This window comes from Schistocerca serialis, chromosome 11, assembly GCF_023864345.2.
Source record: "Schistocerca serialis cubense isolate TAMUIC-IGC-003099 chromosome 11, iqSchSeri2.2, whole genome shotgun sequence".
Classification (NCBI taxonomy): domain Eukaryota; kingdom Metazoa; phylum Arthropoda; class Insecta; order Orthoptera; family Acrididae; genus Schistocerca; species Schistocerca serialis.
In genome coordinates this window covers 32,028,324-32,050,156 of record NC_064648.1, presented here as the reverse complement: position 1 = coordinate 32,050,156, position 21,833 = coordinate 32,028,324, and the positions used below count along the sequence as shown (strand labels likewise).

Sequence of the window (21,833 nt, the reverse complement as noted above, 5' to 3'; positions counted from 1 at the left end):
GTCATCAATGCAAACTGACAGAGAGAAGGTGAAGGTAACAGAAGAGGTACACAAATACCATTTGACCCTCTGAAGAGCTCAACAGGTTAATCAGTCCATCACGTGGTGACAAGGGAGTGAGAGGACCTTCATAAAGTGCTTACTGTCACAAAGATTGTCACATATCAACTACTGCAGTGATGCCACAAGACGGGGAAGAGATCCTAAGGTTGACAGCCGAAAGGAGCCACAGGTAGTTCTGAAATAAGCAGAAGTACCATCACTGAAAGTCCTTACCAGATTAAGCAGTACTTCTCCATACAGGGGTGGTGCACACTGAAATCCCCAAAAGAAAGTTGGGGGCAGGGGTGTAGGGGGGGGGGGGGGGGAGGGGGGAGGAATGTCAGATGAATTTGGTCATTTCAAGGTAAGTCCCCTGCCTAGAGGCTAATATACATTACAAATTTTGAATGCTGGTGTCATTTGCATAGCTTCCAACAAGGTGAAGAGGGCTATCCACTCACCGATGACAACTGTGTGAGCCAATGTGCAACACCTCCAGATCTCCTGGCATCAGTATGGTTCTGAATGGTTCTGACAGAACGCATGGTAACCTCAAAGAGTTTGGTGAGGTAATATGTGACTTGTTGTTCTAGAAGAGTAATACAGATTGCAGAACAAGAGGAGATTACGTGTTGCCATTCTGGCAAGTGACTGTAATATCCTTTGCAGTTCAATTAGATCATCATGATGACAGTGTCCTGGTTATGGGTGAACTGGCCAGGAGATGAGGACATCACCCAGGATCACTGTCTGTCACCAGCGGGGGTTGAACATCACTGGGCATTGATTCTGTATCCAATAGCAAGGAGGTACCCAATGCCTCTGGGATCACCGAAGTATGTTTCTCCTGATATTTCTTTTTTGTCTCTTACACAACTTTTGGCCACTGAGATCCTTGTGAGGGTTTATTTGCTCTGGGTGTAGGATTGGAAAAGAGTGGACAGCCCTGGGACCCAAATGGTGTGGCCCTCCAATCCACTGGCCGGTGTTGGGACACTGATTTGTGGTGAGAGCATTTCCTAAACAGAGTATTTTCACTGGTGATGGCAGAGGAGAAAGTTACTTCTTTTGCTGAGTATAGCTCCATAAAACTACTTGCAGTGTCTACTGCAACTCATTTGCAACAACTTTACAGTACCGTAAATAATTAGCATTGTCTCGCAGATTATTATTTCCTTACTGTATATCATCATAGATTGCTAGTCATTTCATTTACTGATTAATTCATCAGATATTATTGTGAACCATTGTTATGATCTATCTCATGGTATCTGAGTAGTTTTACCTTATTACTTTTTGTGATAAATTCAGAAAAAATGTACTATATAATTATTCTTGTTTATGACCTTTGCACTAGTATTTAGTTTTAGTGATCCAGTGTGTCCTCTTACTTTTATTTTTGCATAGTTGATTCTCCAAAACTTCATTTGTAACATTACCTTACTGTATCTTTCTCTTCATCATAAATTGTTTTCTCCACAGTCTGATCACTTGAACAACTTGATAGTAAGAATTTTCCTTCTTATCTCTTACAAAGAGATTTTTATTGTTTATTGAAAACATATTCTTCAAGGAAGTGATTTTGTGGTATTGTGGATGCATCAGCTACACGTCAAAAAAAAAGTACAGCACTTCAGACATTAAGTATACTAATTAATAGAATGGAATAAGTAGTTTTGGTTGCAGATGAGACACTGTCATTTTGTGCTGCTCTGTAGTTAGGGTATTAATTGGAGTTTAACCATTAATTTCATCCACATTATGAAGTGAACAAGTGTATGAATGACACTTCATGTTCATATCACAAAAGTATCACTTTTGATATAGTATTATTCATTAAAACTGGAAAGTTCATAAGGTGGGAAAACACAGACTCTGATATAAATTAATTTACAATAAATGTGGGATGAAGTTTGTCTGGGTATATCTTTGGCACTCCCATTTCATTTAAAAGACTGTGTTGTAGTACTTCCTATTTACCTATAGAAATTAAAGCAGGCTTGATTACATTGTGACAAGTAGGCCACACTTCTCTTTGTGTGTCAGCAGTTGTCAACACAGCTGTACCAGACCCATTATGTAAACACATATCTGTGTAATTTAATTTAGTTAATAGTTTGCTATTGGTGAGTGGGTGGTGACCGTGAATTGCCTTGTACTGACACAACTGCAGTGGGATAGGAGAAGGGATTTCTAGTCATACTCTTCACACGGATATGTAGGTTTTTTGTACAAGACATGAGGTTCAAGAACAATAGGCAAAGACTTGTGGCCTTCAAGCTGAGATAGTATCAGAAGTGACTGGGATAAGCTAGGTGTCACAACTCTCACACAAATGTGTGCCAATCTTGGATGAACAGAGCAGTCAGGGGAGCACTGAATTTCTACTGACATTGGTTGTTGCTCACATTGAAGCTGTGCACATTGCTGCTATTGGGAGACACAAATAAACAAGACAAAACTGTAACAGGAGGGGAAAAGATACAGCAGCTGAACTGACAACTGAAAATGTAAGGGAGAGCATGGTCAAAAATGGTATAATTCCTTTGATTACAGGTGTGAGAGGCTAAATACCTCATTCAGACAGACTGCTTTAAAATAATTCATTATAAATGAGCCCTACCACACAGAAGAGTCTTGCACCCAGGTATCTCACAATTCTTTTATGTGTATATGTGTGATGAGCATTGACCCACAAACCATTGCAGGACCTTTTCATTACCTGTGGTGAAGTTTTACTCTGACTATATATTTTCTCTGACTTATACTCTAACACAGAAACTCTTCTGCTAACCTGGCCATGGTGTCATGCGGGATAGGTTGCCCACCATCCAGCAACGTAGCTAGTCCGGATGGGAAGGGGGTGGGGGTGTGGGGGAGGGGATGGGGGGGGGGTGGAGTGTCATCAAGTATCCGTATGGTGGTAGCCCTCCTGACCACACATGGATCACACTACTGATACCCCAGCCTTCACCTCCCACTTACACAAAGTAGAAGATGCCTGCCATTTTGGGGTATTGAGACTCTGGGCACTGACCATTGTGCCAGGTGGCCTTTGCTCTGACAGGGTGCCATGCATTGTGAGAGCCTTCGTTCAGAGTAGGTGGAATTGTGGTGAACGTCTGGAGTCATGTAATGACCAAAGTTGTCAGCTGGTGGCCATGAATCCTCTGCAGACTTTTTGGACAGATTGCAATTCAATGCTTATTATTGTGACCCTAGAAACTTTTCCTCCTGGGCTTCACCATGGGAGGAAAACATAACTTAGCGACTTGTCAACAGTTATTCCCCTATGTTTCTGGTTTGCATCAGAATAGATGGATTATACTTTTTCTCTATTAAATCAGTGTTTTTGTGGAGATTATTGAAAAAGTTACTGCCGAACTCTCTTCCCTTTGCAAACTGCTGTGTGATTAAATCTTAATTAAGATGGTAAATGCTACCCATTCCTGGGCATTCTTTTCTTGTAAACAAGTTGGTTATGTATATGTTACCATCACACTACATAAGAACATCAAAATGGTACAAGAATTAATTTTTCACTGGGAACTAATCCTTCATACAGATGAAGGACTGCATGAACAATTGGCGAGATGAGGGATTCACTTTGTTTATCGTGCCCGTTGAGGCCCACAAAAACAAAGCAAACACCAGCACATTTTCCTGACTTTTGTGAGGGATTCACCTTCAGGAAAGGTAAAAAAAATTGGTGTTACTGATGCAAAGTGAAGCCGGATTCCCATCCTACATTCAACATTTTTAAAGGGTGGCACTTGGGGCCGATGTCTTCCCAGTGTACATGTCATCCTATTTGGGCAGATTGTGGTCATCCACATTATGAAAATTTATTGCGAGATCACTACCCCGTCTGTGTCAGTTTTGGGGACGACTACCCCCCTCAGTTGCAGAAGTGTGGTAACTTAGTCAACAAACACAAAAGTGAAGAACTAAAGCTCACAGATGCTCTCATATTTAGAAGCCCTGGAAACGTATGATGGCCTCAGTTCAATCTAAGTGATGATATTGACCCTTGTCACTACTGTGAGCAAGTTGTCGGTAGTTACAGGAGTATTTATTTCATAGACATCAAGACATCTGGTAGCACACAGATAAACTTGACCATAGGGGAGATAGGCCCTTCCTTCTCATGGTTCTTGCAGCACCGTTAATTTTGAGAAACACTCCTCCCACCCAGCAAAAGAAGTAACTTTCTCCTCTGTCATTCACCAGTGAAAATACTCCCTTTAGGAAACCCTCTCACCAGAAATCCACAAATCAGTGTCCCAACACTAACCAGTGGATTGGAGAGCCACACCATGTGAGTCCCAGGACTGTCCATTCTTTTCCCAATCCTACAACCAGAGCGAATGCCCTTAGAATCCTATCCTCAGTGTGTAACATGCAGTTCTTTTAGTTACATATTATTTATATGTACACTCATTTGTTAGCTTTGGCATTCTTTTCTGGGGAACAAATGCACAAAATATGAACACAAATTTCAAACTCCAGAAAAGAGCCATAAGAATATTAACCAAAAATACTAGTTGAGGTCATTGTAAAGATCTGTTCAAAACACTGGGGATTTTAACTGCTCCATGTGAACACATTTACTAGTCAGTTATACATATCAAAAATAACATTGGTAATTACTGCACAAACAGCTCTGTCCATGACCATGCAACAAGAGATAGACTCAACTTACATTTACCAAGAAAAAATATACATATAACTCAAAACAGCATTTTCTACCAAGAAATAAAACTGTACAATAAATCACCAAAAGAGATTAAGGAAATCACAGAAATACACTTATTTAAAAAAGGCAGCTAAAAGTGCCTGTTATGCAATACATTTTATACATTGAAGGATTACTTAGATCAAACAGAGTAGGGGTTTCATAAAAAAAAATATTGTAGAAATAAATAATAGTAATAGTAATAATAATAATAATAATAATAATAATAATAATGATTAAAAAACATCCAAAATTCCACATAACACCTTCAATTTACGTTTTTTTCCTTCTTTTTCCTTTCTAGAAATACTTAACCCCAAGCTATGCATAGCACAATACTAACACCTCTTCCTCTTTCTGAGCTCAACATCTCACTCATCATGGAGGGATGCTGACTCAGTTTCTCAGGGTAGCAAAAGGGGAAGTTGTGGTACAGAAAATGGTCCAGATATCACCAGTGTGTGTTGGTGTGTGTGTGTATGTGTGTGTGTGTGTGTGTGTGTGTGTGTGTGTGTGTGTGTGTGTGGTGAGGGAAGTGTTATGAAACAATGTGTGTATACAGTGTGCAGTGAGTGATAGTGAAATACGAGTGAACAGTGTGGTATTACATTATTTAATATGTTATTTGTAAAAAAAAAGTATTGTATACCAGGTGTAAATCTAATGATTATGTCTAACTAGGAGTATGTAAATAAATTTTTAGTAAAACACCCTTTCTACATATTAGAAGAGTACCATACTTATATGAAGAACAACAAATGCTTTGTGAAATTATGTGAATAGAAATAAGTAAACACCTTATTGTAATTTTGTTGTAAATTAATGACGTATTCAGAAGAATGTGTCTTGTGTATTGTACAAATAACTTTAATCATTACTGTTTCTTTGTACATGTGCAGTGTACCATTCGATGTTGAATAAAGCTATTATTATTATTAAATATACATGTATATGAATTCGCTTATTTTAAATTGGTCTAAATTTGTAAATGCTTTGACATGTCCTATATACTTGTGAAAAGAGATCTACGGATGAATAATGCTTCTACTACTACTACTACTACTACCACCACCACCACCACCACCACCACCACTACCACCCAGGGTGTGAATCTCTTTGTCCGAAGCAAAACAAATGCCATGGATGTCTTTCTTTGAGGCTCCAAAAATATGGAAATCACAAGGGGAGAGATCAGGAGTGAATGGCAGATGTGCAAGAGCTACCCAGCAAAATTTCTGCAGCATACTCAAGACAACCTTGGTGATATGTGGAGGGGCTAATACGTTGCAAGGCTGTTTCTACGTTAGTTTTGCTGGGAAGCCTTTGCGCGTCCTTCATAGAGTCACAATCTTACCAACATGATTTCCATATTTTTGAAGCCTTGAAGAAAGACATTTTTTGCTGTCAATTTGCTCCGGCCATCTATCTCATTTTAATTTGACTAGCTCTTACATAGCACCTTAAAACTGAGATACAAAACTGTAGACATCCTTACAATTATGTACATCATCAAACTGTCCTATGAGCTTGCAGGTATTGCCATCAACAAGTGTCACAGTATCACTTTTAAGTCTTGATTTTACTGAAGCTGTTGTGTGATCAATGTACGTGCTTCCCATAGACCTAATGAACATAAAAAAGAAATAAACAGAAGTCTGCACTCACATTACATTACATTACATTACATTACATCTACCAAAAGAACAAAATCAAACTAAATTTAAGAGTAAAATATAGGATGACACAAAAGTCTGTTAACATTTGAAAATGCACTAATACACAGAATAAAGAAGGTAGAGAGGTAAAACTTGATACACGTCTGAAATGACATGGAGTTTTATTGAAGTCCATAATGAGTGCAAAAACCAGCCAACAAGTCAATGACACTGGGAACTCAATGGCATGAGGAGGAAGTCACAATGTGGTGTGGATTTACCACATCACTCATGACTGGGCTTTTTTTCTTTGAGGAAATGCATAGTACTGCTTTTCAAATTCTCAGCATGGCGGGTGTGAAGTATCGCATCATCCTTAGCCTGGCTGATAAACACCTGCAGGAAGGTATGACTTTTATGCAGGATGGCGCTGCAGCCCACATTGCTACATGTGTGAAAGATCTCTTACACATATCATTAGGTGAGGACTGTTTGCTGAGTTGATACTTCCATCATGTTTGGCCGCAATCCATGTGATTATTGGTTGTAGGTTTACCTGAAGTCAGAAGTCTACAGTGATCATCTGACATTATGGATGCTAAAAAGATGATATCTGATGGCAATTTCTCATCATATTTATTGATATGCTGTACCATGCTGTTCACAACATTGTCCCTTGACTGCAGGTGTTATTGATGAACGACATCTGACATGCTGAGCATTTCTTACGCAAAGAACATCATCTTCCTAAAAATCAATTTTTATGTTAATTTTTGTTTTTGTATCCTATGAAGCACCATCTGTTGGTCTTTCGAGAACTTGTTTCTGGTTTCATAAACCCCATGTCATTTAAAGCATGTGTGTCAATTTTTACCTCACTACCTTCATTAATTGGTAAAATATTGAATTTTCAAATGTTATCAGGCTTTTGGGTCACCCTCTACACTTTAGGGCAAGAAAAACGATACACAACATAATAGTTATGTAAACTGTTCACAAACTGATATTTATGCAGGTATTGACAGATGGTTGGTTGGTTGACTGGGAGAGGGGACTAAACAGTGATGTAATCGGTCCCACGATCTAAGGTGGTAGGAAAAAAACCAAGGCAGAAACAACACAAACAGTACAGTCCAGTCAAGGGGAAGGAGAAACAGGCTAACAAAGGTAGAAGGAACATTGGGGCAGCAGGGAGAGGAAAAAACAGGGGAGAGTAGGGTGCCCCAGAAATGCTATGCCCATTGGGGCATCAGCACCTCCATCAATCCATCCCGAACTGCATATTATGTACCACGATCACATCATTATGGGGACAACACCGGAGGAAGAAGACACATGAAAATGGGAAAAAATTGCACAAAAGTAGCGGAAATGGTGGAAAGAATCTAGCTGGTGTGGAGGCAAGGCCATGGCCTCCATAACCAACGCCAACACCAAGGGACTCCAATTCCAGACAAAAATTCAAGAACTTAAACCTGAAGGACGAAGCACTTTCATAAAGAAAACTGAGGACAGACTTAATCATCCAAGGATTGGCTGCTGGCACCTGGCAGTGGCATATTTAGTGCACAGGACCAAAAGGCATGGGCAGTCCAGCAAAATATGTATCACCGTGAGGGGAGCCCCACTACAGGGATGGGGGTGGGGGATCATTGTGTAGTAAAAAACCATGTGTCAACTTAGCATGACCCACACAAAGATGGCAGAATATGGAAGATCCTACCGGGAAAGACAGAGGTAAGAATGCCATGTAGTGGGAGTTTCATCAATTGAGCAAAGTTTATTACACACAAAAAAAAAAAAAAAAAAAAAAAAAAAAACTGTAAACTTTGGTGGTTGACAGGTGGATGTATGATGCTGCAATGAAATTTCGCCACACAGTTGGCAAGGTTAGTAAACTGGGGATATGTTGATACCAAGACATACAGTCATTGCACATTCCATTCAGTGTACTCAGTTTGACAGTAGCTATGCCTTACAGAGTGCCATGTCAACAATATACAGATGGCAGCACATAGTTGGATTCAAAAAAGACAGTTGGAGTAGCCAGCGAATCACTCACAATGAATTGCGAGTGATGCCAATATTCGACTATGTTGGCAGGAATGGGTTAACCGTGGCTGAACACAGCATTGGGATGGAAACAGTTGACCTAGAGAGACAACAGAATGTGAGGACTCAGCAATCACCACACAGGCACTCAGAGCCCCTGACTCATCATCACTACAGGGCTATTGCAAATGATTGAAGCGATTTCATAAATTCACTGTAGCTCCATTCATTGACATATGGTCACGACACACTACAGATACGTAGAAAAACTCATAAAGTTTTGTTCGGCTGAAGCCGCACTTCAGGTTTCTGCCACCAGAGCGCTCGAGAGCGCAGTGAGACAAAATGGCGACAGGAGCCGAGAAAGCGTATGTCGTGCTTGAAATGCACTCACATCAGTCAGTCATAACAGTGCAATGACACTTCAGGACGAAGTTCAACAAAGATCCACCAACTGCTAACTCCATTCGGCAATGGTATGTGCAGTTTAAAGCTTCTGCATGCCTGTGTAAGGGGAAATCAACGGGTCGGCCTGCAGTGAGCGAAGAAACGGTTGAAGGCGTGCGGGCAAGTTTCACGCGTAGCCCGTGGAAATCGACGAATAAAGCAAGCAGGGAGCTAAACGTACCACAGCCTTACCATTACCATTGCTACAAGCCCTGACACCCGATGACAAAGTCAAACGCTTTGAATGTTCGGCGCGGTTGCAACAGTTAATGGAAGAGGATGCGTTCAGTGCGAAACTTGTTTTCAGTGATGAAGCAACATTTTTTCTTAATGGTGAAGTGAACAGACACAATGTGCAAATCTGGGCAGTATAGAATCCTCACGCATTCGTGCAGCAAATTCGCAATTCACTAAAAGTTAACGTGTTTTGTGCAATCTCACGGTTTAAAGTTTACGGCCCCTTTTTCTTCTGCGAAAAAAACGTTACAGGACACGTGTATCTGGACATGCTGGAAAATTGGCTCATGCCACAACTGGAGACCGACAGCGCCGACTTTATCTTTCAACAGGATGGTGCTCCACCGCACTTCCATCATGATGTTCGGCATTTCTTAAACAGGAGATTGGAAAACCGATGGATCGGTCGTGCTGGAGATCATGATCAGCAATTCATGTCATGGCCTCCACGCTCTCCCAACTTAACCTCATGCGATTTCTTTCTGTGGGGTTATGTGAAAGTTTCAGTGTTTAAACCTCCTCCACCAAGAAACGTGCCAGAACTGCGAGCTCGCGTCAACGATGCTTTCAAACTCATTGATGGGGACATGCTGCGCCGAGAGTGGGAGGAACTTGATTATCGGCTTGATGTCTGCCGAATCACTAAAGGGGCACATATCGAACATTTGTGAATGCCTAAAAAAACTTTTTGAGTTTTTGTATGTGTGTGCAAAGCATTGTGAAAATATCTCAAATAATAAAGTTATTGTAGAGCTGTGAAATCGCTTCAATCATTTGTAATAACCCTGTATTGATCTGATGAGCAACTGAGGCTTCAGTGACCACAAGGATGATTAATAGGTGGATCTCAGAAAGGGGTCTGAGCTCTCAGTGTCACTTGTGCTGACCACCACTGATCTCTGTACAACAACAAACCTGTCTGCAGTGGTGTTGAGCATATGCAGCCTGGAATCTCACTGACTGGAGTAGAATTGTGTTCAATGATGAATCCAACTTTGAATTGAACCCCAATGACTGGCAAAGATGTATCTGGAGATGCCCTGGACAGTGGTGGGTTACCAACCCAAATGTCACCTGTCATGTGGCTAGACAACCAAGAGTGATTGTCTGATGTGCCATTTCATTTCTCAACAGGACCTGTTAGGTTGTCATCTGGGGATTTTTTTGCCCTTGATGGGACACCTTCCTGGCCTTACATTTCAACAAGATAATCCCTTCTCACAGGAAGAGTCTCTATTGCTTGTCTTTGTAATTACCAAACCGTACTTTGGCTAGCACGGTCACCGGATCTCCCACCAACTGAGAACCTTTGGAGCATTACGGGCAGAGCCCCCAACTAGCTTTGGATTTTGGTGAACCAATGCAGCAGCTGGACAGAATTTGGCACTATACCCCTCTGGAGCCTCCCCGCACGAACCATGGACCTTGCCGTTGATGGGGAGGCTTGTGTGCCTCAGCAATACAGATAGCCGTACCATAGGTGCAACCACAACGGAGGGGTATCTGTTGAGAGGCCAGACAAACGTGTGGTTCCTGAAGAGGGGCAGCAGCCTTTTCAGTAGTTGCAGGAGCAACAGTCTGGATGATTGACTGATCTGGCCTTGTAACACTGACGAAAACAGCCTTGCTGTGCTGGTACTCCGAACGGCTGAAAGCAAGGGGAAACTACAGCTGTAATTTTTCACGAAAGCATGCAGCTTTACTGTATGGTTAAATGATGATGGCGTCCTGTTGGGTATAATATTCCAGAGGTAAAATAGTCCCCCATTTGGATCTCCGGGCGGGGAATGCTCAGGTGGATGTTGTTATCAGGAGAAAGAAAACTGGCATTCTACGGGTCGGAGTGTGGAATGTCCGATCTCTTAATCGGGCAGGCAGGTTAGAAAATTTAAAAAGGGAAATGGATAGGTTAAAGTTAGATATAGTGGGAATTAGTGAAGTTTGGTGGCAGGAGCAACAAGACTTCTGGTCAGGTGAATACAGGGTTTTAATACAAAATCAAATAGGTGTAATGCAGGAGTAGGTTTAATAATGAATAAAAAAATAGGAATGTGAGTAAGCTATTACAAACAGCACAGTGAACGCATTATTGTGGCCAAGATAGATACAAAGCCCATGCCTGCCACAGTAGTACAAGTTTCTATGTCAACTAGCTCCGCAGATGATGAAGAGATTGATGAAATGTATGATGAGATAAAAGAAATTATTCAGATAGTAAAGGGAGATGAAAATTTAATAGTCATTGGTGACTGGAATTCGACAGTAGGGAAAGGAGAAGGAAACATAGTAGGTGAATATGGAATGGGGGTAAGGAATGAATGAGGAAGCCGCCTCATAGCATTGTCCACAAAGCATAACTTAATCATAGCTAACACTTGGTTCAAGAATCATAAAAGAAGGTTGTATACATGGAAGAATCCTGGAGATACTAGAAGGCATCAGATAGATTATATAATGGTAAGACAGAGATTTAGGAACCAGATTTTAAATTGTAAGAAATTTCCAGGGGCGGATGTAGACTCTGACCACAATCTATTGGTTATGAACTGTAGATTAAAACTGAAGAAACTGCAAAAAGCTGGGAACTTAAGAAGATGGGACCTGGATAAACTGACAGAAGCAGAGGTTGCAGAGAGTTTCAGTGAGAGCATTAGAGAACGATTGACAAGAATGGAGGAAAGAAATATAGTAGAAGAAGAATGGGTAGCTTTGAGAGATGAAATAGTGAAGGCAGCAGAGGATCAAGTAGGTAAAAAGGCGAGGGCTAATAGAAATCCTTCGGTAACAGAAGAGATATTGAATTTAATTGACAAAAGGAGAAAATACAAAAATGCAGTAAATGAAGCAGGCAAAAACGAATACAAATGTCTCAAAAATGAGATCGACAGGTAGTCCAAAATGGCTAAGAAGGGATGGCTAGAGGACAAATGTAAGGATGTAGAGCATATAAGAATAGAAGTAAGATAGATACTGCCTACAGGAAAATTAAAGAGACCTTTGGAGAAAAGAGAACCACTTGCATGAATATCAAAAGTTCAGATGGAAACCCAGTTCTAAGAAAAGAAGAGAAAGCAGAAAGGTGGAAGGAGTATACGGAGGGTCTATACAAGGGTGATGTTCTTGAGGACAATATTATGGAAATGGAAGAGGATGTAGATGAAGACGAAATGGGAGATATGATATTGTGTGAAGAGTTTGACAGAGCACTAAAAGACCTAAGCCGAAACAAGGCCCCGGAGTAGACAACATTCCATTAGAACTACTGACAGCCTTGGGAAAACCAGCCCTGACAAAACTCTTCCATCTGGTGAGCAAGATGTAAGAGACAGCTGAAATTCCATCAGACTTCAAGAAGAATATAATAATTCCAATCCCAAAGAAAGCAAGTGTTGACCGATGTGAAAATTACCAAATTATCAGTTTAATAATCCACAGCTGCAAAATACTAACACAAATTCTTTACAGACGAATGGAAAAACTGGTAGAGGCCGACCTTGGGGAAGATCAGTTTGGATTCCATAGAAATGTTGGAACACGTGAGGCAATACTGGCCCTACGGCTTACCTTAGAAAATAGATTAAGGAAAGGCAAACCTACATTTCTAGCATTTGTAGACTTACAGAAAGCTTTTGACAATGTTGACTGGAATACTCTCTTTCAAATTTTGAAGGTGGCATGGATAAAATACAGGGAGTGAAAGGCTATTTACAATTTGTACAGAAACCAGACAGCAGTTATAAGAGTCAAGGGGCATGAAAGAGAAGCAGGGATTGGGAAGGGAGTGAGACAGGGTTGTAGCCTATCCCTGATGTTATTCAATCTGTGTATTGAGCAAGCAGTAAAGGAAACAAAAGAAAATTTTGGAGTAGAAATAAAAACTTTGAGGTTTGCCGATGACATTGTAATTCTGTCAGAGACAGCAAAGGGCCTGGAAGAGCAGCTGAACGGAATTGACAGTGTCTTGAATGGAGGATATAAGATGAGCACCAACAAAAGCAAAACAAGGATAATGGAATGTGGTCGAATTAAATCAGGTGATGCTGCGGGAATTAAATTAGGAAATGAGGAGCTTAAAGTGGTAAATGAGTTTTGCTATTTGGGGAGCAAAATAACTGATGGTAGAGTAGAGAGGTCGAAATAGAGAGGATATAAAATGTAGACTGGCAATGCCAAGGAAAGCGTTTATGAAGAAAAAAAATTTGTTAAATATCGAGTATAGATTTAAGCGTCAGGAAATCGTTTCTGAAAGTATTTGTATAGAGTGTATCCATGTATGGAAGTGAAACGTGGATGATAAATAGTTGAGACGAGAAGAGAATAGATGTATTCGAAATGTGGTGCTACAGAAGAATGCTGAAGATAAGGTGGGTAGATCACATAACTAATGAGGAAGTATTGAATAGGATTGGGGAGAGGAGAAGTTTGTGGCACAACTTGACTAGAAGAAGGAATTGGTTGGTAGGACATATTCTGAGGCATCAAGCGATCACCAATTTAGTATTGGAGGGCAGTGTGGAGGGTAAAAATCATAGAGGGAGACCAAGAGATGAATACACTAAACAGATTCAGAAGGATGTAGGTTGCAGTAGGTACTGGGAGATGAAGAAGCTTGCAAAGGATAGAGTAGCATGGAGAGCTGCATCAAACCAGTCTCTGGGGTGAAGACCACAACAACAATGTCAACAACAACAACAACAACAACATCAACACCATGTCTGGAGGACATCCAACAACTCTATCAATCAGTGCCAACCCAAATAACTGCTTGCATAAGGGCCACAGGTGGAACACCTTATTACTGACTTGCTCAGTCTGTGAAGCTCTTTCTCTTGAATAAATCATCCAATTTTTCTCTGAAATTGTACTCATTTGTTCATCTGTACATGTATATCACATCTATCAATTTCCATCCAGTTGGGACAATTCTTTCATAGTGCATTGTTTCTTTCTGTCTTAGAGTGTACTTCATAGATACTTAATAGTTACAAAACTACGTTTGATAATCTGATCACTTTCAAATTCCCCACTTCACAATATGCAGATAGTGGAAACAATGAGCTCTGACCTATTTGCCAAACATTTCAACTCTTTAACATATATTTAACTGGTAAAAAGCTGATCATTAAAGTAACACCATGCTCAGCATAAACCACCACACAAGAAAACACTTGTTAACAGTGCCAGTGCGGATTAAACTGTTAAGCTCACTGAGAAATCTACCTGTGATATAAATCTACCTGTGATACAAACTACATTAAAAAAACACACACAGTCATAGTTAGTGTCACTGCTTCTACTCAGTCCATAAATATATGCACTTTTATTGCACAGTGTTCAATTTTCTATTCCTGTATGGTTCATTTAAATGTACAAGCTGAGCAGGAATTGTAAAGTTAGATGAAAAATACATGTTTCATTCATGAAGCATTTTAAGAAATTAATTCTGCAAAAAGTAGTGTACAAGTTCAGTGAATCTGGCAAGATATATCTGCAGCAGTTACTGCTGTTATAGATGCAATGGACAAATGCACATACTAAATAGAGCTAATGTTCTATAACTGCCAGCTATGCTACATTCACTGAACGCCTCTGGAGTTACTGCTTCAAGTAATATATTCAGTTACTCAGTAAAAGTTAACTACATTTTCCTTTACTGATAATACATGCAATTTCAACTCTCTCTTCTTCCTACATTTAATAGCTTATCTCAAAACTATGCTCAATTTTTTATTTAAAATTCACTAAAATCTTTTTCTTCATTTCAGGGCAGCACCAACAGCATTAACAAACTTAACTTTGTCAATAGAAAGCACTGTTACAAACTGCTGTACATGAGAATAAAAAGTTAACTAAAAATACTTACAACACTGTTCGGAATGTTACACCGGCTTTCGCGTGGTGAAATGAAGTCTTTCAGGAAATGTAAAACATCAAACTACCAGACTCTCGGCCTGTATACGGCACCGGATGAGCCAATGCTCTCGCTCTGGCCTATTTTCTTCAGTTCAGCGCCATAGTGAGACCACAAAGTTGAGAATTTGGCCTTGCAGTCATCAGCGGTAATGCCTTGCAAGACTTCGGCCACTTTTGTTGCTACATGTTCCAAACACTCTTTCCTTGCATTCTAGAAAAAATACAAGATTTGTCAATAATACTTCTCTACACATTTATGTATCTACTTGCACCTATAAGTAGTATATAGATACAAGGACCACAAAGAATGTTACAGAAGTTACAAGTTTACCTTGTTGTGGTACAGCAAATGTTCTGCAACTATTAGAACGTTTTTGCCCTGATATGCAGAAATCAGGGCAGTGATGAAATTCTTTGTCCATTCCATTTCTAAAAAATAACACGAAATTATAAAATACAAATAATTTATATACATATATACTGTGACAATACCAAAAAATGGGCAACATTTATTAACAATTGATGATGGATACTCACTATGAGAATTGTGCTCAAAAATGTTCTGTCTGTCTTTTGCTGTAAATCCACAACTGTAAACAAATATGGCACGCCTATGCCTTCTGTGCATGCGCAGTATTCCGCATTCTCCGAATTTTAGAACTCCGCACTCGGCATAGAAAATATTAGATACAGGCTCCCAGGTAGGCGTTTGATACAGTTCCGCACTGTCGCCTGATAAACAGAGTAAGAGTCTACAGAATATGAGAACAGCTGTGTGGCTGTAATGAAGAGATTTAGCAAACAGAACACAGCATGTTGTTCTCAATGGAGAGACGTCTACAGACGTCTAAGTAATCTCTGGCATGCCACAGGGGAGTGTTACGGGCTCATTGCTTTTCACAATATATATAAATGACCTAGTAGATAGTGTCAGAAGTTCCATGTGGCTTTTCGCAGATGATGCTGTAGTATACAGAGAAGTTGCAGCATTAGAAAATTGCAGCGGAATACAGGAAGATCTGCAGCAGAAAGGCACTTGGTGCAGGGAGTGGAAACTGACCCTTAACATAGAGAAATGTAATCTATTGTGAATACATAGAAAGAAGGATCCTTTATTGTATGATTATAAGATAGCAGAACAAACACTGGTAGCAGTTACTTCTGTAAAATATCTGGGAGTATGCGTACAGAACAATTTGAAGTGGAATGATCATATTATTTGGTAAGCGTGATAGCGTTACGGAGATGTTTAGCAAACTCGAGTGGCAGACTCTGCAAGAGAGGTGTTCTGCATCACAGTGTAGCTTGCTGTCCAGGTTTCGAGAGGGTGCATTTCTGGATGAGGTATTGAATATATTGCTTCCCCCTACTTATACCTCCCGAGGAGATCACGAATGTAAAATTAGAGAGATTCGAGTGCACACAGAGGTTTTCTGGCAGTCGTTCTTCCTGCGAACCATACACAACTGAAACAGGAAAGGGAGGTAATGACAGTGGCACATAAAGTGCCCTCCACCACACACCGTTTGGTGGTTTGTGAATTATAAACGTAGATGCAGATGTAAGTGATCATTGACGTCACTGATCCGTTCAAGTCGTGGTTGGCTCCTGATTTACACGCAGACACTCGAATCGAGTAGTCAGTTTTCAGCGGAAAGTCGTCCGTGTAAAACAGGTTTTATTAACTGTGAAGCTGCTGGCATCATGCATTAGCTCAGCACAATAATGTTAACTGTGGAATCTCTTCCAGTTGTGAATTATTCTAGGCATACTTTGGCCAAACTATACTGGTCCTTCAAAGTTCTGTTGAAGCCTCTTAATAAATCAACATTGTTCTCTGATCCAGCAGAATTGTATTGGCTCTCTCATCCATAAAGTGTTACTGCCCTCGGTCTCCATGTTGGAGGCATACTTACTGCCACCCTGTGTCACTTGCAGCTAATTGGCATCTACAGGCTGTTCAGAAATTCCTGTGACAAACTTCAAGGACCTGTAGAGGGAGTGGATAAACAATATTTTGAATATCAACCTGTCAGGAAACATATTGTTTCTGTTCTAAGACAGCTTGAGTGAAAGGAAGTGCAACTCATGACAATTGGAAATGGTCCTGCAACCTCAATCTTCCTAAAAACTTGTCAGACCAGTACTTGAAAGCTGTATCACTGAATGTCTGTCACGAAATGTGGTTTCAGCATGAGGGGCACCACTTCATCTCAGACATGCAGCTCACACACACATCAACAGACAATATGGTATAGTGAAAAATGGATAGGCTAAGTTGGTCCAACCGCTTAGCTGACACAATTGACAGATTTAATTCCTGTGGACTATTTTGCATGGGGTCATATGTAAAGTTTTTGACTCCCGTACAGACAGGAGGAGGATCTACTGGCATGAGTTCTGGCTGTTGCACCAGAAACTGAAGAGACATTAGTGGGATGGAGCGTACAACATGCTTCAGAAGTACAATGTCAGTAACATTAGTGGTCACAACATTGAGTTGCTGTCATAATCCATCGGTACTGTCTTTTAAGTACATTATGCTGGGTTCTTTCCTGTTTCGGAATAATGTAAACACATAATGTAAAAAGTGTTAATACAAATGTACTAAGGTGATAAATGGATGTTTTGTTAAGTTTCCTTTTGAATTTTTATCTAATAATTATACTGCATCACACTTCATTAAATTCCTCTACCAGAAACAGAAGAGCTAGACATCTGAAATGAAACTATTGCACAACAGAAACAGTATGTTTCCAGACATGAACTCCTATTCAAAATATTACATACTCAATCCCCTCGAAAAGTTCTCAAAGTTTGTAATGGGAATTTTGAGCACCTACTCTTTCACAGTTTACTGTTCTGCAGACTCTGTATTCCATGCTCTTATGTCAAAGATCTCTCCCTTCAGTCCAGACTAGAGTATAGACTTGATATAAAGAAACATCTCTGACACAGCCAATGTGTCTACTTCACAGCAATTACAAAAATTGTTGCTTACAAGAAATCATAATACTGAAATTAATTTCTGACAAATGAAGACATTTACATTTGTGGAAGAGTACTGAATACAAGACAATACTGTATCAGTGTCACTGTTCTGTTGTTAACTTTAGAGGAAACTGTTTCTCCTACAGTACATGCCTAGTGTATAAGGAAGAACACTTTGATTCCAATTTTTGTGTATAGTTTCGAAAAGAAAAATTAAGTTTTGGTGAAATATATGAGAAGGGCTCTGTGGCTTTGATTTTCACTGGATGTAGGCCCAGAGCCAAAGGTTTGGGTTGTCAATCCCCAGTCATTTTAAAAAATTTTCATTTGTTGCCCCTTTCACCTTTACCAGAGATTTATTAGTGGGGAAAATGTCCTTTTGCTCTGTGACGTGGTGTTCATATTTGGGTCACAGACAGTTCTCTGTTAATGGGTTCAATGAGGATTATGGAGTTAGCACAGCTGGCACAGAGAAGTGTAAATTGACATGGTTCAAAATTTATAGGTTTGAGTCTACCAGAAGACCTGGCATTGGACCTCATAATGGGCAACATCTACTTCACCAATGGTGAGGAGAGCTACATTGGAGTCTGCACAAAAACTGGGACAGAATGCACTGTGCTCGTGAACGAGGATGTCCAGAAGCCCAGAGGAATGTCTCTTGTGACACGGAATAGGTAAGGGTGGAAGTGCTGCTCTTGCTATGTCACGTTACAGCTAGGGTGATATGTAGGTATCTCTTCAATGGATGTGAGGATACTATGAGATGTTTAGCACCTAACCTTCCTAATAAGGTACATGACACACTCTTTTAACTGCCTGTCATGATGGGCAAAAAATGCCTCCAGATCACACTATGCAAGCATCTTCATCTCTCTATATGCTACGTCCATTTGAACATACTAAACTGTATTCAAGCCTTGGTCTCTCTTTTATTATTATGCTCTTACATTTCCTTCCAGTGCCAAATTACTCTGATGCCTCATTATGATCCTTCCATGTAATCACTTTACAAATGCTAGAAACGTAGGTTTGAAACAAATACTAACAAAGAGATAGAGGGGCTGGCCAGTACTTACCTCAGCTCAGTACAGACAATAGATACACAAAACAGAACAGAACATTTTTATCCTAGCTTTTGGAACTTTGTTCCTTCGTCAGGGAGGAGAGAGAGGGGAAGAAGGGAAAGTGGATTCAGTTACTCACAACCCAGGTTATGAAGCAACAGGAGAAAGGTAAACAGGGAGGGTAGCAAAGATGGAGGCATGGGTGTCAGAGGGAAGCCATAGATATTCTACTGTAAGTACTGTGCCAGCTTCAAACCAAAGAGGATGCATATACAAGTAAAGAGGTATATAGTAAAAGATAAACACAACTATGTAGGATGAAAAGATGTGTGAATGGCTAAAGAGGAAAGGGAAAGAGGAGAAGACTGAAGAGTAAATGGGAGTGAGGTTGGATAACGTAGGTTCAGTCCAGGGGTTTGGTGGGATGAAAGAATGTGTTGCAGTGCAAGTTCCCATCTCCGCATTTCCAAGGGACTGGTGTTGGGTGGGAGAAGCCAAATGGCATGTACAGTGTAGCAGGTTCCTAGGTCCCTAGAATTATGGTGGAGGGCATGCTCCGCTACTGGGTATTGGACACCTCCTAGGCGGACAGTTCGTCTGCACCCGTTCATGCGCTCAGCCAGTTTAGTTGTCGTCATACCTATGTAAAAGGCTTGGCAGTGCAGGCATGTCAGCTGATAAATGACATGTGTTGTTTCACATGTGGCCCTGCCTTTAATTGTGTATGTTTTACCAGTAGCGGGGCTGGAGTAGTTGGTTGTGGGGGGATGCATGGGGCAGGTTTTGCAGCGGGGTCGGTTACAGGGGTAGGAACCGCTGGGTAGAGAAGGTGGTGTGGAAATATTGTAGGGTTTGACAAGGATGTTATGGAGATTAGGGGGGTGATGAAAGGCAACTCTGGGTTGTGTGAGGAGAATATTGTCAAGGGATGATCTCATTTCAGGGCTTGACTTGAGAAAGTCATATTCCTGGCGGAGTAATTTGTTGATGTATTCGAGGCCAGGATAATATTGGGTGACAAGGGGGTGCTTCTGTGTGGTCTTGGGATAGGAACATTCTTGTGGGATAGGGAGGAATGTATTGCTCGGGAGATATGTTTGTGGACAAGGTCTGCAGGATAGTTGCGGGAGAGGAAAGCACTGGTCAGGTTTTTGGTGTAATTGTTGAGGGATTCGTCACTGGAGCAGATACGTTTGCCACGAATACCTAGGCTGTAGGAAAGGGAGCGTTTGATGTGGAATGGATGGAAGCTATCAAAGTGAAGGCACTGTTGTTTGTTTGTGGGTTTGATGTGGACAGAGGTGTGGATGTGAGCTTCAACAAGATGAAGGTCAACATCTAGCAAGGTGGCTTGGGTTTTGGAGAATGACCAGGTGAAATTCAGATTCGAAGAGGAGTTGAGGTTATGGAGGAAATTAAGGAGTGTTTCTTCACCATGAGTCCAGACCACAAAGATGTCATCTATAAACCTATACCAGGCCAGGGAAAGCAGCTGTTGGGTCTTGAGGAAAGCCTCTTCCATGCGGCCCATCAAGAGGTTGGCATAGGATGGAGCCATCCTGATTCCCATGGCCGTTCCCCTGATTTGTTTGTAGGTCTGGACTTCAAAAGTGAAGTAATTATGGGTGAGGATGAAGTTGGTAAGTGTTATAAGGAACGAGGTTTTTCGAAGATCTTTGGGTGGGCATTGGGAGAGGTAGTGTTCAAGGGCAGAGAGACCATGGGTATGTGGGATGTTTGTGTAAAGGGATGTAACATCTATGGTGACAAGAAAGGTTTCAGGTGGGAGGGGAGTGGGAATTGATTTGAGGCATTCGTGGAAGTGGTTTGTGTCTTTGATATAGGATGGGAGTCTGCGGGTGATAGGTTGGAGGTGTTGGTCTACCAGAGCTGAGATACGTTCTGTTGGGCCTTTGAAGCCTGTCACAATGGGACGGTCAGGATGGTTCTCTTTGTCGATTTTGGGTAATAGGTATAAGGTAGGGGTATGTGACTCAGGTGGAGTGAGTAGGTCTATGGAGGCCGATGTGAGGCCTTGTAAGGGACCCTCGATTTTTAGGATTTTCTGCAGCTCAGTCTGGATGGGAGAAATGGGATCCTGGGTAACAGCTTTGTAGGTTCAGGTGTTGGAGAGTTGACGCAGTCCTTCTGCCACCTACTCCACATGGTCAAGTACCACAGCTGTGGAGCCTTTATCTGCCGGGAGGATGACAATAGAGTGGTCTGTTTTCAGCTCCTTAATGGCACGGGATTCAGCTGGGGTGATGTTAGGGGGTTGTCGGAATGTTCTTCAAAAAGGACTGGGAGGAAACACTGGATGTGAGGAATTCCTGAAATGTCTGCAATGGATGGTTTTGGGGGAAGGGAGGAGGATCCCTTTGAGAAGACAGTCGGAGCTGTTCTAGACAGGGTTCAACACTGGGTCTACTATTTGGGGGCTGTGTTTGGGTGGTCAAGTTGAGGTTCTGGGTGAATGAGAGAAGATCTTTAACCAGGGCAGTGTGGTTGAATTTAGATGTGGGGCTAAAGGTTAAGCCTTTTGATAGAACAGATATCTCTGGAGGAGAGAGGGATCTGGATGAGAGGTTTAGAACTGAATTGGGACTGGTGATATGAGGCATTTGACTGTGGTTATAGTTGAGATTTGGCCTGTGTGGGGTATGTGTTGGGATGGGGAGATTGAGTAGGGTGGCT

General features: G+C 41.0%; 1 protein-coding gene across 1 annotated transcript in view; it reads right to left on the bottom strand.

Moving 5' to 3' along the window:
* Positions 1 to 18,474, bottom strand: part of LOC126427150 (uncharacterized) — a 70,155-nt gene extending 51,681 nt beyond the window's left edge. The window contains exons 1-2 of the mRNA XM_050089376.1: positions 18,422 to 18,474; positions 6,273 to 6,400 (exon numbers count right to left, since the gene is read on the bottom strand). Coding sequence (XP_049945333.1) covers positions 6,273 to 6,400; positions 18,422 to 18,474 — 181 coding nt within the window. The remainder of the gene's footprint in view (positions 1 to 6,272; positions 6,401 to 18,421) is intronic.
* Positions 18,475 to 21,833: the final 3,359 nt, after the last annotated feature.